This window comes from Echiichthys vipera, assembly GCF_963691815.1.
Source record: "Echiichthys vipera genome assembly, chromosome: 14".
Classification (NCBI taxonomy): domain Eukaryota; kingdom Metazoa; phylum Chordata; class Actinopteri; order Perciformes; family Trachinidae; genus Echiichthys; species Echiichthys vipera.
Genome location: NC_139839.1, coordinates 23,962,627 through 23,978,578, shown reverse-complemented (window position 1 = coordinate 23,978,578; position 15,952 = coordinate 23,962,627). Strand labels below are relative to the sequence as shown.

Below are 15,952 nucleotides of genomic sequence, written 5' to 3'. Positions count from 1 at the left end.
TTTGCAATTCTGAGCAATTTTTAATGTCACATATTTCATAATTATTGAATAAAATAGCAGATTGAAGCAGGTGAACAGTGTGGAACATGAACAGCAGCTTTTAAACACCTAAAACTATTTAAGGATGGACTAGGTGGAGAGATTAGATCTCCACACTGGCCTGGGAACGCCTCAGGATCCCCCAGTTAGAGCTGGTTAATGTGGCCCAGGAAAGGGAAGTTTGGGGTCCCCTGCTAAAGCTGCTGCCCCTGTGACCCGACCCCGGATAAGCGGATGAAGATGAGATGAGATGAGATAAAATGTTACTTAAATATTACAATTTCTGTTTAAAGATGATCAAATTGAAGCTTTTTCATTTTTAAAATCATATAATTGCACAACTTTTCTTTCAGTAGATGCCACTTTCTAACAAAGAAAAAGTGGCTAATCACAGAGAAGGAGTCACATGAGTTTGACCTACTTATGAAATGATTTATCCAGTGTTTTTCCTGCATTAAAATAAAATTATAGTCAAGTTCAGTGAACTGTCTCGACCGCAGTGTTTGATTTCAGCAACACACTGATTTTATAGGGTATCCAATATTTTTCATAAAAATATCATCATGTGTAGGTTATTAATGATTTGTAAAATGTCATACTCTACTCCAGTGTATGAACACATTTTTTTTAGACTTTTTACATCATTTGTCATCAAATATTTAGAAAACAGGCGTTTTTCTCAGCACGTCTGTTACTTGATACTACCAAAACAAATATCATTTAAATATAGAAGTAATAATATCTATTTTCGGGTTTTATTTTGAATTATACACTATTATTGGTAGGAGTTCACATAAAATGTGATGGATGAAATATTAAATATTTATCACTCCTTTGTGGTTAAAATGTAATGATATTGTACTTTGGTGGTGCTTACTACATCATTTTCTATAATACAAAAGGAAACGAGTGTGGACACAGTGGGCGTGGGTCTACCGGCTCGGCTAGAAGGGAATAGGAAGTGAATGATCTTGACAGGGAGACTCTTTGTCCGGGGCTGGCGGTGCCACTCTGCCCTCTGCTGGTTAACGTGCTGTACTGCGCGCTTTAGTTCCTGGTTGATGGGATAACACGCTGTCGGCGACTCTTTGCTCACCACGCAACATCAACTTTTTAAAGCATGGAATTAGTAGGTTTTTAATCCACCAAAGAGATATTCAACGAAAGATAACGTTGGAACTCAACTCTGCCGGCTGCGGGTCGTGCCCAGGGCATGTATATGTAGACTCTCCTGCAGGTTTGCTCACAGGAGGCTTGCCAGCTTGCAACCGCCAGCTAAGCTAGCTAACTTGCTAGCTAGCAACATTGCAGTTCAAAAATGACTGACTGCTGCGCCGCAGCGAACTGTGATTACCAGCCAGGGGGATCCGAAAACTCCCCTCCACTCTTCAGTTTCCCTCTGGACCCGGAGCGGTAAGAGTTGTGCTTATTTCATTGAGATGGGAGTTTAAACGAGCCACTGAGCAGGCACCATGAATGTGTTAGCTGTTAGCGCTGGCGTTAGCTTCACATCATGTTGGCTAACAGTGACACAACTCTGTGGAAAATGGCGCAGACTATCGTTACTCTTGAGAGAAAAGTCCGTGTGAAATACTCTCCGCCCGGTCCTCGGGTCTCGAAGACCGACACTAATGTGTGCTACACGCAGATATCACTTTATCCCCGTGCCGATCTATGTCACAAAGCGACAGAAACCAGAGTTTCAAACTTTTTGTGCTGTAATATTAATCACCGTCGGTACACGACACCTACCGTCGCGACGGTGTGGTAACACTAGTGCAACTGACGGTAGCTAAGCGACATTGAACCACCTCACATGCACAGTGCTATTGGCGCTAATGTGGCTGTTACTTTCCAAATCGCGTAAACTGCACAGTGCTCTGAACACTGGGCTGAAACTTACATTTACGGAGTTTACAGCTGCTGTTCCTATGAATAAACAGCAGTCTAGCGCCCCCTTTATCTGTTACCGCTTCACTGACTGTTGTTTTTTCACTTTTAAACTGCAGCAGTATTTTGCAAACATAGGCGTGGATGTTGCATCAACGCCTTTTCAGCAGAATTGATTTAATGAGTATAATGTAACTCCATGCAAAGCATTAAGACTAATAGATATGGGGACTGGAAATATTTCACGTTAAGCCCAGCAGTGAGTTTGTATTTTCTCCCCCCCTTTTGCTCTGTGTGTGCTCGTTTTTAACCTGGCACCCAGTTTCTATTGGGTTGAGTGAAGTAATATCCACCCACCCTTATTCTGTGCATGCATCAATGAAATCAGCTTAAAGAGAGAAGGCATAGTAGCTCATGATGAAGGCTTTTCGGCAATCAGTCCCGGCTTGCTTCTTTTTTATTATCAACTAAAACACTGAGGCAGAGTTATTTTACAAATGCAGTTCATTAAAGCAGAATTGTATCAAGTGTACCCAGTACTGGTCAAATTGTTGCTCAAATCAAAACCATCTCTCACCAACACAAGTTGTGGAAAGTGATGGATATTCTGTTTGTGTAAGAATAGATTTGAACTTGCCCAGTGGTGAAGTCGTTCACCTTAGAAGTTGGTGGTCTTGTGGTCCAATGTCAGCCACCGCCTGCACACCGTCATCAGCAACCACGGTGATATAGAAGTGTAGGACCAACAGGCTCGGAGCTTCTTTGTCCCTCAGGCCGTCACACTCTCCAACTCCTCACTCAGGGGGAGGAGGAAATAAAGAGGACAGAAGGAGTGGGAGCCACTCACTGTGACATTAATGATCTACTCTTACACACCTGGACACTTATCTTCTTCTTTTCTTTGTGCAGTAACTTTATCCACCACTTCAGTGCATTCATTTAATCTGACTGCTCTTTTCTGTCATTTACAGTCAAACATATTTGATCTGATACATTTCCTTCTGATTTAACTCTCTGTGGATGTTATTTGACCTGTATTCTTACATCTACCTCATATATATTTGACTAAGAGTTTATTGCTTACTGTTTATTGTTTTTTTATACTTTCTGTATTTATTTAACTAAGTGTTTATTGTTTTTTTTTTATACTTTCTGTATTTATTTATTAATCTTTATTTATTAAGTTTATTAACCCTTGGAGGATAACAGAAGAAACCCCACCCTTGTGTTTTTTTAAGCTGCTGGAATTTAAATTTCCTTTCGGGAGTTCATCCCCAAGAATCAATAAAGAGAAGTCTAAGTTTTAGTTAATACTAGCCTACAGTTAGGATATATAATATATATATATATATATATATATATATAATATAGCGTCTATTTGTAATGATATTGATTTCCTGTTTGTTTTTCACTGAGTAAACATATCCAACTCTCCAAAATAATGAAAGAATGCCAAATTTTGATAACCATTGGAAAATCATTGTTGCTGTTTTTCTTTTGGTTCTAGTTCTTGAGCCCTTAATGTGACAACCTTACAAACTAGTTCAAGAACGTAGCCTAGCTTGAGCAGTCTTGTCTGTTGTCTGTAGGATACCATTAAGACCTACAAAGACATTTTAGTAATGCTCACCCATCTGAAACAGGTGCATAACAATGAATAGTTTTCAAATTAAGACAAACTATTTCACAAACCTTCAAGAGTTCATGTTATTAATGCACAGATGTTTTGAATGATGCTTACTTTAATTAAGTCTATGTTTATTATCCCAAGCATTTATGCATTTCCCCCTGTGTTTTCCAGATGCAAACAATGGTTGAACAACTGTCATCGCCAAGATTTGGCATCAGAACCTCCTGAGCAGTTGCATAAGCTGTACAAACTCTGTGCAAAGCACTTTGAGCCCTCTGGGATCTCTCATCAGGTAAGAAGTCATTCTATTAAGTTGCCCATTACCCTTTGTGTATATTATAATTAAAATGATAATATAATCGTCCTTTGCTACTATAGTTCTTAGTAAGCAAATACTACAGGCTAATAAGACTTGTTATGCTATTTTAGCAACTGAAAGGATAACTGGATTAACAGTTTAGTAGATCCACCTGAACAATCGAATGCACTTTAGTACAACAGCCAAGTGATGATTCTTATCCTGGCGAAGCTTCTAATGTAAAAACACATAGGTGTGTCATGTCCTTATGTAGGCTACTTCCACATGGGGAAACAATATTAGCAACACATCTTTGCAATCAATCAGTGTATCACATGTATTGATTGCTATATACAGTAAAGATTAAAATTAGGGAACTAAGTACTAATTCTTGTTTTATTCTGAAATAGTTATTTTTTATTGGTCATGATTTAATCTAATATCCATTGTGTCTACACCACTGCTGTACTAGCATGTTTTTTTTAAATAACCAAGGCACTTCAACAAAAACCTAAATTAGAGAACACTTTCAGATTCCTACCAGTTATTGATCCAATAACTTGTTCCAAGTCTGTGATTTCAAGAATATTGAAACTTTACAAGGACACTGATTCATTTAAGTCCCTCAAAAGGCCGATTGTCCACGTGAAACAAGTGCACGAGAGGACAGGATTATGCAGAGACACTCAATGGGGAATCAGTTCAACACTGCAGCTGGAGATGGTCTCCATTTCAGTGCTGAACAGGACAAGGATCTGTCTCTGCGCTCATCGTTTAAGACAATTTGGACTGAAAGCCCACTCTGCAGTGACCAAACCTCTCATCAGCAGAAAGAATAAAAAGGGGGCTGCTCTACACACACACACACAGACACACACACACACACACACACACTAAGACAAACACACATAGCAGCGGCAGCAGAGACAGGAGAGAAGTGACCTAGGTGAAGACGACGACACGCGTTAAAACCGGCGAGAGTTGAAAGTCAACAAACATAAAGTACCTCTTGTTCAACAAGCATAAACATGCATCATATTTCAGAATAAACAGAGACATTTCCACTGGCACGTTTTAAACAAGCACAGTTCTTGTTAAGCTAACAGTTAACAGCTTGTGATGAATACGCTAAAATGAAAGCTGTCTCCGTGTAGTCTGTTCAACTTTTTAATATATGCCATCACTCACAAAATAAAAAGGACCACTTAAGCCCCCCCCCCCCCCCCCATATTTAACTAAACTAAATCATCCATATAGACTTTGTAATAATAGATATTGAATACGTTTTAATTAATATTATATAATATTAATGATATATTAATCACATATAATAACATAGATATTCAAAATCTATGAATCTATTTTATCCATGAGCTATATTGAATGAATTCACATCTTGTATCTTACATTACAGTTGTTGAAATTTTTAGGGCTCAAAACTACTGTTATTATATCGGCCTTTGCAAATCCACTATTGGTCGACCTCTACTCTACACTTTCTGTTCATTTTTGAATCCTGTAGCCCTAAGAAAACATTGTATAAATCTTCTCTTCTCACACAATGGTTACTGTTACTTCTCTAATTCTGCTGTTTGTTTTTTCACAACATAAAGGTTTTGGTGCCTTGGTTATTTAAATAAACATGCTCGTACGGCAGTTGTATAGCCACGACAGATATTCTATCAAATTCCGATCAATAAAAGATAATAGTATCTCAGAATAAATCAAGCATTTATAGTTTATATAATTTTGATCTACACTGTATTTCTAATGTGATTGATTTAAAAAAATAACAGCAACTTCCTTGATGGTTTAATGCAATGATTTGGGTAAAAGTATTTTTTCTTTTATAGCTGTACAAGTGATCAAAGTCCATGTTTTTTGTTACTCAACATTTGTGTACCAGGTCATGCCCAGTGCTACTGTATTTAGATTTCTTAAACCCAGTATCACATGGTGTGAACTTGTCAATGTAAAATTCCCCATTTCATGTCGAATATTGAGGATGATAATAAAAGTGTGATCTCCTGCTTTTTGTTTTTCAGAGTGCCTCCAGTTGTGTCTTAAAGGAAGATGCTGTTCCAACGATATTTGACTTAACAATGCCCGTGAATAATCAATCAACCTGCAACAGGAAACGAGCCAGAGATCCTGTAAGTCTTTCATTCAATCTTTAAGATGTATCTTGTCAATATTTGTATCCGACATTAAGACTAAAAATGCAAACCTGTTATTATGCTTTCCATCTACCTAGTCTGAAGAGGACCCTACCTCTGTGAAGAAAACAAAAGGTACAGTAGCTGGTTCTCTTCATTCTTGAAAAATCATCTTATTTCAGCCCCTTGACTTTTAATCTATTTGAATGTTGTATCCCCTGATTAAATTAGACATTTTTAAAATCATCTCAGCCTTTGATTCAGGATTTTCTCTTTCCCATCAGAAAACACAGCAACAACAGAAGTGACTGAGGAGAGGAGGGAAGTACCTGAAGAGAACAGTGCAGTCCCTGAACTGCAAATAGAGAACCAAACCCACGAGGATGTAGCCAGCTCCAGAGCAAAAGAGACTCTAAAAGTATATTTCAAGGAAATCCTGGCACTGACTGGATTCAGCATAAATGGTGCAAACACTGACGAGTCAATTGGAGGTGCAAGAGGGCAGCAGGCTCTAAATCGTATCTGTGTGGAGAAAATCGACAAGAAAGAAATCCTCCAGTTCAGCGAAGACCTCATGCGGGAGGAGATCCAAAACAGCCTCAGACTGGCCCGGTTCTTCTCCATTCTGCTTCAGGATGTGACAAGTATAGAGGGAAAGGAGCAGATCCCAGTTTTCATCAGGTCTGTCACAGTAGATGGGTTCCCACAAAAGCACCTCATTGGGTTCTTGCCATGCGACATGGATACAGAGAATCTGTTCTACATGCTTCTCACAGAGTTGCGAAACAAGTGGGGGCTGAGGATGGAGCACTGCAGAGGACTATCTTATCTAGTTACAGGCAGTATGTGTCAGAAAATGCGAGACCTTACTTCCAGGATTCTGCAGGAGTTCCCACAAGTAGTTCTGTCCCCAAGTGACCCATATGCCTTCAACATATGGATTATTCGCTGCATGCCTGTGCCCTCCATTCAAAATGTTGCTAACACTGTAGAGGAGGTGGCCTCATTACTCAGGAGAGCACCAGAGCTGTGCAAAAGTTTGGAGGGAAAGATCCAGCTGACATATGGACATATAAAAGGGGAAGTTGGCAGGATCAAGGCAGCCATCAGTGAGAACTGGGAATATGGCACTGATGTCTTTCAGACCATGTTAGACATTCTGGAGCCGTTCCTGAACTGCATCAATGAGATGATTTCAAAGGTAGATGAAGATACTGCAGAGCAGATGGCTAAGCTCAAGCCAGTTTTGAAGAATTTCAATTTCATCATCACACTTGTTGTTCTGAAGAACACCCTCTGTTGTGTGAGCATACTCAACTCGAGTCTCAGGGGAATAATTAGCATCAGCAGTACCTTGCAGTACACAATTTCCAATGCCTTAAAGCTGGTAAGCAAATACCAACAGGAGCTTGCAATATTGCATCGGAAATGGTTTTCTGATGCAGCTGGTCGAGCAAAGAAACTGGGAGTGGAGGTCACTAAACCAGAGATGGACCAAGAAGACACAACTGAAACACCACTGGAGGACCTTTACAGAGAAGCTCTAGGCCGGCCTATCTTGCAGTATCTTGTTGCAGAGGTAAAGAGAGTGTTCAGCACAGAGATGGTGAGGATTCTCCGATGGCTTTCGTTAGTGCCGTCTTACATGGCTGACCACAATTTCAGCATTCGCAGGGACAAAGTAGCAGACGCAAACTTGAACAACCTTGCAAGGCCTGACACATTCTATGAAGAGCTTGGTTGTTGGGAGGTAAAGTGGAGGCATGCGAGCAAGCGCAGAATCCTACCAACCACAGTGTTCGCCACACTCAAGATTCCAGATATTGGGTTTTACCCGAATGTGCAGAGCCTGCTGCGGGTCTTGGGCACTGTTCCATGTGTAAATGCGGAGGCAGATGTGTATGGTCAATACCATATGGTACTGGAGCGGTGCTACTCCTACCTGAGAGCCACATCAGAGGACCAAAGACAATGCAGCATGGCATATGTCTATGTGAACCAAGATGTGCACTTCAATGTTGAACAAATGGTAGAGTCATATGTGCAGAAGCATCCGGACATCCTGCAATTGCTGCAAACGGTTAGTAGACTTTCCTCCGTAGAAGATGCCTGAATTGAAATTTCAACTGGTGATGCAACAGCTGTTCTATCTGAAATGTCATTATACTTTTTGTGTGTTTGTTACAGGATGATGACACAAAGGAAAAGCCTCTCCAAGGTGAGATGGCTTTTAAATTATTTCTGCATTTTCAATTTTAGCAATTCATCACTCAGCTGTTCTATCACATAACATACCAAGATACGTATATACCACATAATATTAAGGGGATGCTGTTCTCGAAATAGAGATGTAGTAACAGAGATTGAAAGCATACACAATGATGAAAGCATTTAAAAAAGATGTTTTGTATTTGAATTACTATTGAACTTGAGTGGAAATAACTTGGGGAAGTTGAATAAAATGTGAACTACAATCTTAAATTTTCACACTTGCAATTTACCCAGCTAATATTGTTTAACTGTGATGTCAATTCACAACTCCATTCCCACCTCTCATTTCAGTGGTATCACATGAGAATCATGCTGAGAAGGACACAGAAGAGGAGTTACAGTTCATAAACCTAGAGATGGATGCTGAAAGGCTTGTGGAGATGAAATGTGCAGAGACTGATAGAGAAGCTCTTAAATCTGCTTTGCAGGCTGCAGTGACAGCTGCATACAGCAGTCAAAGCAGGCCACAACGTGATGGTTCTGCTCAGGAAGGAGAGGTCGAGTACGTGACCAAGTCTGAAATGAAAGAAGTTCTCACTGTGTGCGAGAATGCCGTCAGGGAGGGAATCCTCCTGGAAGTGGGGACTTCATTCTTTTCCTTGTTCATTGATCGTGTAGTAAAGTTGGGTGACAAAGACTATCTTCCACTTTTCCTGAGGTTTGTGGACAATTTTGATGTCATGCGATTGGAGTTGATGGGATTCCTTGAGGCAGATCTTGATTGTGATGTCATGGTGCAGCGGCTCCTGGAAATAGTAACAGTTGAGTGGCATCTTGATTTAAATAACTGCAGAGGTCAAGCATACCTAGGCTCTGGGGATGTTTCCTACAAGCTGAAAGCATTTGCCTGCAAAGTCCAGGAGACTCATCCTCTTGCCATAAGCACACACTGCTCTTCCTACTCTTTCAACACATGGTGGTCAAAATCCATCCCAGTACCTGCTGTTAAGAGAGCTCTGGATACATTTGAAGAGGTTTTGATGTTTTTTGGAAGCAGTGCTACTCTGCAAAAACAGCTAGACCATGTGATAGCCTTTGGTCTTAGAGAGAGCTATGAAAAGGTCCAAGAGTTACAGGGGAAGTTCTGTACTGTTTGGCAAGAGAAGCATGATTCTTATGAGGTGTTTGTGCAGATGCTGGAGCCCCTGGTTGAATGTCTGGAGAAAATCAAAAATAACCCGCAGAGATGGAAAGCATTTGTGTCTGACCAAGCAGGAGCACTCCTTCGCAAGGTGATGGAATTTGATTTCATCATTGCTATGGTGGTCTTGAAGAATGCATCCTCTTTCACCAAAGAGCTGAGTGCAGGTCTCCAGAAGGACCACTTCAGTGCTGCATCTCAACTTTGCCAAATCAGTGGTATTGTGGGAACTCTGAACAGAGTAAAAACAAATATGAAGGTGTTTCACCAGAACTGGTTTGATGAGGCCTGTGCAATTGCACAGAGTCTAAGAGTGCAGATAGAAGTGCCTGAAAATTCTTTGCCAAGAGATGGCATGATGAAGCCAGTCGGTTTTTACAAAGATGGCCTAAGTGTGCCCCTAGTAGATAACCTTATCAATGCTGTGAAGGATCATTTTTCAGAGGACCACAAAGAAGCTCTGAACTTCCTCTCCCTAGTTCCATGCTCAGTCACAGTGAGTTACATGTTTGAGAGCTTGAAGTCAAAGCCTCCTCTCTACAGCAGTGATCTTCCTGATGCTGACAACTTCTTCACAGAGCTGTGTTGTTGGAGAGTAACATGGAAGACCAAAGTTGCATCTGTGACCATCCCAGGCTCAATATTTCACACGTTGCGTCTACCACTCATGCAGTACTTTGGTAACATCAATGCACTGCTGAGGATTATGTCTGTGCTACCCAGCACAGCATTGGAGGACTGTGGTGTCATAATGCGCCACAAGAAGTTCCAAGAGTACCTGAGGAATACAAATCCCATGGAGAGGTCCGCATGCTTGGCTATGCTGCAGGTGGGCACAGACTTCCGCAGAGACCTGGACCGCATGGTGACCCAGTGTTTGAAGGTTACTCCCCAAGCCTTGGAGGGTATATGTCTGGTACGTGCTTGTGTTCTTTCATCAAAATGGCAATTTATTACATTTCTTCATTTTAAAGATTGTATGATTGCTGGACTAATTATTATATATCTGGGTATATTTATAGGACAAGGAATCCAAAAGTTTCATCAGAGACTCTGAAAATAATATGGAAGGCAAGTTTGTTAAACTGTTTTATTATGACATTCATGCAACTTCTAAGAAATTAGAGTACACGATTAAACTAATGTCCATACTAAGTTCTTGAAGGTGGCTTTTTTTCCATTATTTATATGTTGTCTCTTTTCTCCCCCAATATAATTAGTCGATTGTATCAAGGAGGAAGCGGAAGAGCCTAAAATTCAGCAATCTCCTGACAAGATTGAAGACGAAGACATGAAACCGGCGGATGAGAATGGGCACTCCGGGGATAATCGTCAAAGCTTGGCAACAGTATTCAAACTGGCCACACTACTGGGGAAAAAGAATGTCAGTCTCTCAGACCACTCAGAAGGGGACAGGGAGCTTTTCAGGCAGGAGCTCAGCATGTGCCACTGGTTCAGAAATGAGAGTAAATGCACACCTTCTATAGGTGATGATGAAATGGTGAACCTCCTCATAAATGGAATCCGAGATGTCATACTGAAGGAAATACAGGAATCGCCGTTCTTCTCTCTTATCACGGACAAACCTGTTAAAATTGCTGACAAGACCCACCTCCCTGTTTTTGTCCGGTACGTTGGAGAATCAGCTCCAAAAGTAGAGTTCATGGGTTTCTTACCGTTTGATGAAAACTGTCATGTTGATACACAAGCAAATAACCTTGCCAAGATTATCACTGAAGACTGGGGCTTACCAATGTCTCAGTGTCGTGGACAGGCATTCATGCACTTGGGCTCAGGTTATCAAAGCCTGAAGAAAATGTCTTTGGATTTCCTCAAGAGCTATCCTCTCTCTGTTGTAACACCCAGTGAGTCTTGCGGCCTTGCCCATTGGCTGGCCGGAAGTGTGCCTTGCCCCTCGGTAGAAAAAATGTTGGATATCACAGAAGACCTGCTGCTGTTCTTTGACGGATCTCCTTGTCTGGAGAGACAGCTAGCAGAGGCTGTTGATGGGCTTTTGAATATGCCAAGAGAGGCCCTGGAAGAAATACCTGAAACATGTTGCACAAGGTGGAAAAAGAGAGAGGACTTCTTTGACATACTTGCTGACACATTTGAGGGCATCCTCAGCTGCCTAGATGATGTTAGCTCTAGTGCTATAGGTGTCAAGTCAATGCATGCGCAAGTTCTCTCCACCGCTCTAAGAAATATGGATTTCATTGTCACCCTTGTGATTTTGAAGAATGCTTGTGCTCCCCTCCGTAACTGTAGCACTGTCTTCCGCTGTGGAAACCCTGCTGATATTCTCTGTGAAGTGGAAAAAATCCCCTCGATCATCGAGACTCTTAACAAAATGTTAGAAAATGTGAGCACTCTGCACTCCACTTGGTTTGAGCAAGCATTCCAGCTAGCAACCAAGGTAGCACCTGAGCATGTGTGCTTCTCAGAGGAAGCCAGCAGCTATGAATCTCCCGAGATATATTACAGAGACAATCTGAGCATTCCTCTCCTCAGAAGTCTCATCGATGAAATGAAGTACAGCTTCTCAGACAGCCACTTAAAGGCCCTGTCGGTCCTGTCATTGCTGCCCTCCTGCAATCCGCAGCCCATCCTGCCCGAGTCCACAGACAAGCCATTCAGTCTCTACCTGGCAGATCTTCCTGAGCCTGAAGCAGCCGAGCAGGAAATCAACACGTGGGCTGCTGTCTGGAGTGAAAAATACCAGGATGCTGCTCCTCCATCATCAATCGCAGAAACACTAGTCCATCCTGAGTCAAAGAGCCACCCAACTGTTACCTCACTCCTTAGGCTAGTGGCTGTCCTGCCTAGTGTCAGTATGGAGTGGGACCTGATGAAAACCACTCTGAATTCCATGAGGGATCTGTTAAGAAACACTGTATGCAAAGGCAGCCTGAAGGATCACGTGGTGCTTCTCTTTCACTGCACAACACTGCAGAGACTGCCAGAGGTCATTGAGAAGTGTATGGAGGTTGACCCAGAGAGCAGTTCATGTCTTTCCCAGGTAATTTTAAAATGGTTTTAATATTGTTCTTCGCTAAATCCTAATGTTGTATAGGGAAACAAAAGTTATAGCATTTTTTTTTATAGCCATTCTAATCAGCACCATGTATTTTCTAGGTGATGGGAACTTTACAAAGACTGAAGTTGGACAGTGGTAAGTCCATTCACGGCAACTAGATATTAAGAATTATAACTTTGGTTGTAATTATGGAATGAAAAATAAAAAAATTGTATGAGGCATTAACATTTATCTTTATTTTTTTTTAATCAGGTGGCGTTAAAGTAAAACAGGCAACACCAACAGAAGCCCACATCGCCAATGTAGCAGAGAAGCCCACTGATGGAGAGGTGAATTCAGCTGGTAATGAAGTGATACTGGAGATGGCACAAGGACCAAGAAAAACGGTCTCTTTCTATGAACCACAACTGCGTGAACAAATCCTCAAGGAACTCTGGGACTCTCAGTTCTTTACATTTGTAACTGAGCGAGCTGTTGAAATTGGTGGTGAGCCCTATGTCCCGCTGTGCATCAGGTACTTAAACAAAGAGGACATCCAGTGTGAGGAGACACTGGCTTTTGTCCCTTTCAGTGAAGACCCAGTAGTCCTTGCAGATGCTATTGAGACAGCCCTGTCTGAGAAGTGGGGGCTCAACATGGAGTACTGTAGAGGGCAAGCCTTGCTGAGTGTTGGTGAAGTAGGAGCTCAGATGAGGGCCGTAAGTTTAGCCATAGCTCAGAAATACCCCCAGGCTGTAAGAACTGTCAGCTCTGCTTTGTCTCTTAACGTATGGCTGGCTAAATCCTCTCCTGCTGAAGAAGCAGCGAATGGAGCAGTTCTCATAGGTAAAATATTACATTGGCTGACTGAGGATGCCGAACGGCAGAACAAACTAGAAGACGTGATCATTCACGTATTCCATCAGGACGAAGGAAAGGGCAACGAGCTGAGGGACAAACTCATCAAAAACTGGGGGAAGAGTCATGACATGCACGAGGTGATGGTAGAGATTTTAGAAGCTGTCATGCTCTGTTTGAATGAGCTGAAAGGAGAGGGAAGTACTTCAAACCAGAAGCAAGCTTCACAGTATTTCGATGCGATCAGAAGCTTTGAGTTCATCCTATCAACAGTGGTGCAGAAAAACATCTTGAGTGTAACTAAAAAGCTAAGTCAGTCTCTTCAGGGCAAACCTTTAGATATACTGCATGCTGTGAATAGTTTGCCCGACCTGAAAGTATCCCTCAGCAAACTGAAAAATGATATTGACACCCATCACAAGGCCTGGTTTGAGGAAGCCACTGTGCTGGCTTCTAAACTCCATGTCATAATGTTGCATTCAGTGCTTCTGGAGCCATTGAGTGAGTTCTACAAAGAATCAGTAAGCATGAAGGTTGTAAACCACTCGATAGCAGAAATTGACGACCTCTTCACAGAAAAGGTATTGGATACCCTGAGGTGTCTGGAGATTGTGCCTTACGCAATGTCCAAAGTAGAGACCAGCTTCCTTAGTGATCTCGTGTTCCGCCTGTACAGAGAGGACCTGCCAGATCAGGTCTCCATTCACTCTGAGATGAAGTTGTGGAAGGATAAATGGCTGGATCCCCTGGCAGGCTACCTCCCAACTACTGTGCTCGATACACTCAAGACGTCACAGATAAGAAGTTTCAGTAACATAGAAACTCTCCTCAGACTCCAGGTCATCCTGCCGTTCTCAAGGAGGGAAAGCAACTTCAGGCAGGGAAAAAGAAGCTTACAAGAGTTCATGCAGCAGGAAAAGCGAACCCTCACTGACTTACATCCTCTGTAACAGTTGCAGGTCTTCCGTAACGGCTAGCAGAGTTGAGCAATGCGTTTTAGACGTCCCCACCATCATAATTAAGATCTTATGCCTCAACCCTAATTGAGGTTCTGAACTCAAGATTACTATGTACATTATTGATCTAAATTCTTTAAGATTTCTTTTTGTTGTTAACCTGCAAACCAAGCCCTGTGTTATGTTTTGTTTTTTTATTCTGTAGTTTGTACAGCTGTACTTCCCAATGGGACCAATGTCTTGGCAAAAGAAAGCAATGCTTGTGTGCCTTGATACGAAACAAATAATTCACCCCATGTATCATGATAATTCAGATGTTGAAAAATGTCCCATTGGCGTTGACTGACTTCTGTTTCGCTGTCATGAATTCATTATTCTACGAAATTCACACCCTTACCTTACCTTTCCTGGGCACTAATAGAATCGGTTAGTCCCGTCATGTCTTCTGATGATTTATCATGTTTCCTGTCTCTTTGCAGGAATGAATTTGCTGTAAACGTATCTTTTGAAAGAATGTTTCCTCAATAGGAAAACCTTCATATATATTTGTCAAAAAAGTAATAAAATGTTCCAAAAAGATGCTTTGGTTTTTGCGTATAATTTTTTTTCCCCAAGCTAAATGTACAGTGGGCTTTCATGTGTTTTCAAGTCTGTAGACACATCTGTTAGTCAACACAAGATGGCGCTATTGGGCTGTTATTGGTCTAAGAGGAAATGACTGAATCTGGCCAGAAGTGCCACTCTATATGCGTGAATATTCCTTTGTTTTATCACTTGATGTGATTTGTTAATGATGAGTCATAAGGATGGTCTTGCAATGAAGTCCAGCTGATAGATGGGAAGTCCAGGAGGTCACTAGCTAGGGTTATTTTACAAATGCAGCTATTTTTAGTATTACTACTTAGGAGAAAATACACAACTCACCTGCATGTTTGTTTGTTTTTTTTAAGTTAAAGGTTACATATTTTAGCTGTGATATGGGGCACTACGGGCTGCCATTTACCCAGTGTTAATGGTTGGTGACTAAAAATAGGCAGTTCACCCTCTAGTTTCGGTCATAATGTATTTAATAAAAAAATGAACGTGCATGATTCACTCACTGGTCGACAATGCTGTGGCTTTAGAGGTAGGGTTATTGAGGTCATAAAAGCACTACATTATCTCAAGATACCTGGTAAATATTTATTTTACAATTACCTTTCTCCTCAAAGTGTAAGGTCTCTGCCATGTTTGGTATGTGAGAGGGAAGGGTTTGATTTGCCAGTAATGCAAATCATTGCTTTTGGGCTCCATTGTTACCATTGTGATTAGGTTAATATGTAATTTCTAAGAACAAGTGTATTCTGTGAGTCCACCTTTCTTGTCAATTATTTGCTATGAATTCCAATCCGGTGCATAAGCCTTTATAAGAGTTTCAATAACAGCTACTGCAGACTACTGACAATCAAGCTGGGTAACTGTCTGAAAATGTCCTATCGAATGTTATATATAGAGCTGAATAAACTCCAAATACACTTGTTAAAGAAACTACAAAGAACTTTAGTTTGTGTTGATTTTGGCATCCCTTGGCCAACCCGTGCTCTATCACTGTCCCCTTTAGCTTTTTTTTTTTTTTGTTCTTAGATCCATTCTGTTCTTTTTGTTTTGCTGATCCTGCCCCAGTATCGATGGGGAAATTATTCTGCTTACCTTTCGTA

General features: G+C 41.3%; 1 protein-coding gene across 1 annotated transcript; it reads left to right on the top strand.

Moving 5' to 3' along the window:
• The first annotated feature begins 1,108 nt into the window (after window positions 1-1,108).
• Window positions 1,109-14,834, top strand: LOC310956182 (uncharacterized protein). The gene is made up of 11 exons (XM_083926326.1): window positions 1,109-1,452; window positions 3,731-3,851; window positions 5,903-6,010; window positions 6,112-6,148; window positions 6,298-8,093; window positions 8,201-8,231; window positions 8,576-10,341; window positions 10,448-10,496; window positions 10,646-12,444; window positions 12,561-12,597; window positions 12,715-14,834. The coding sequence occupies exons 1-11, from the start codon at window positions 1,358-1,360 to the stop codon at window positions 14,247-14,249; spliced, it is 7,374 nt and encodes a 2,457-aa protein (XP_083782452.1). The 5' UTR covers window positions 1,109-1,357; the 3' UTR covers window positions 14,250-14,834.
• The last annotated feature ends 1,118 nt before the right edge of the window (window positions 14,835-15,952 follow it).

Bases quoted from the DNA above. Each gene is read 5' to 3' on its own strand.
- LOC310956182 (XM_083926326.1), top strand. From the start codon at position 1,358: ATGACTGACTGCTGCGCCGCAGCGAACTGTGATTACCAGCCAGGGGGA. The intron at 10,342-10,447 runs GTACGTGCTTGT...GTATATTTATAG, and splicing joins CCTTGGAGGGTATATGTCTG to GACAAGGAATCCAAAAGTTT. The intron at 12,445-12,560 runs GTAATTTTAAAA...TGTATTTTCTAG, and splicing joins GCAGTTCATGTCTTTCCCAG to GTGATGGGAACTTTACAAAG.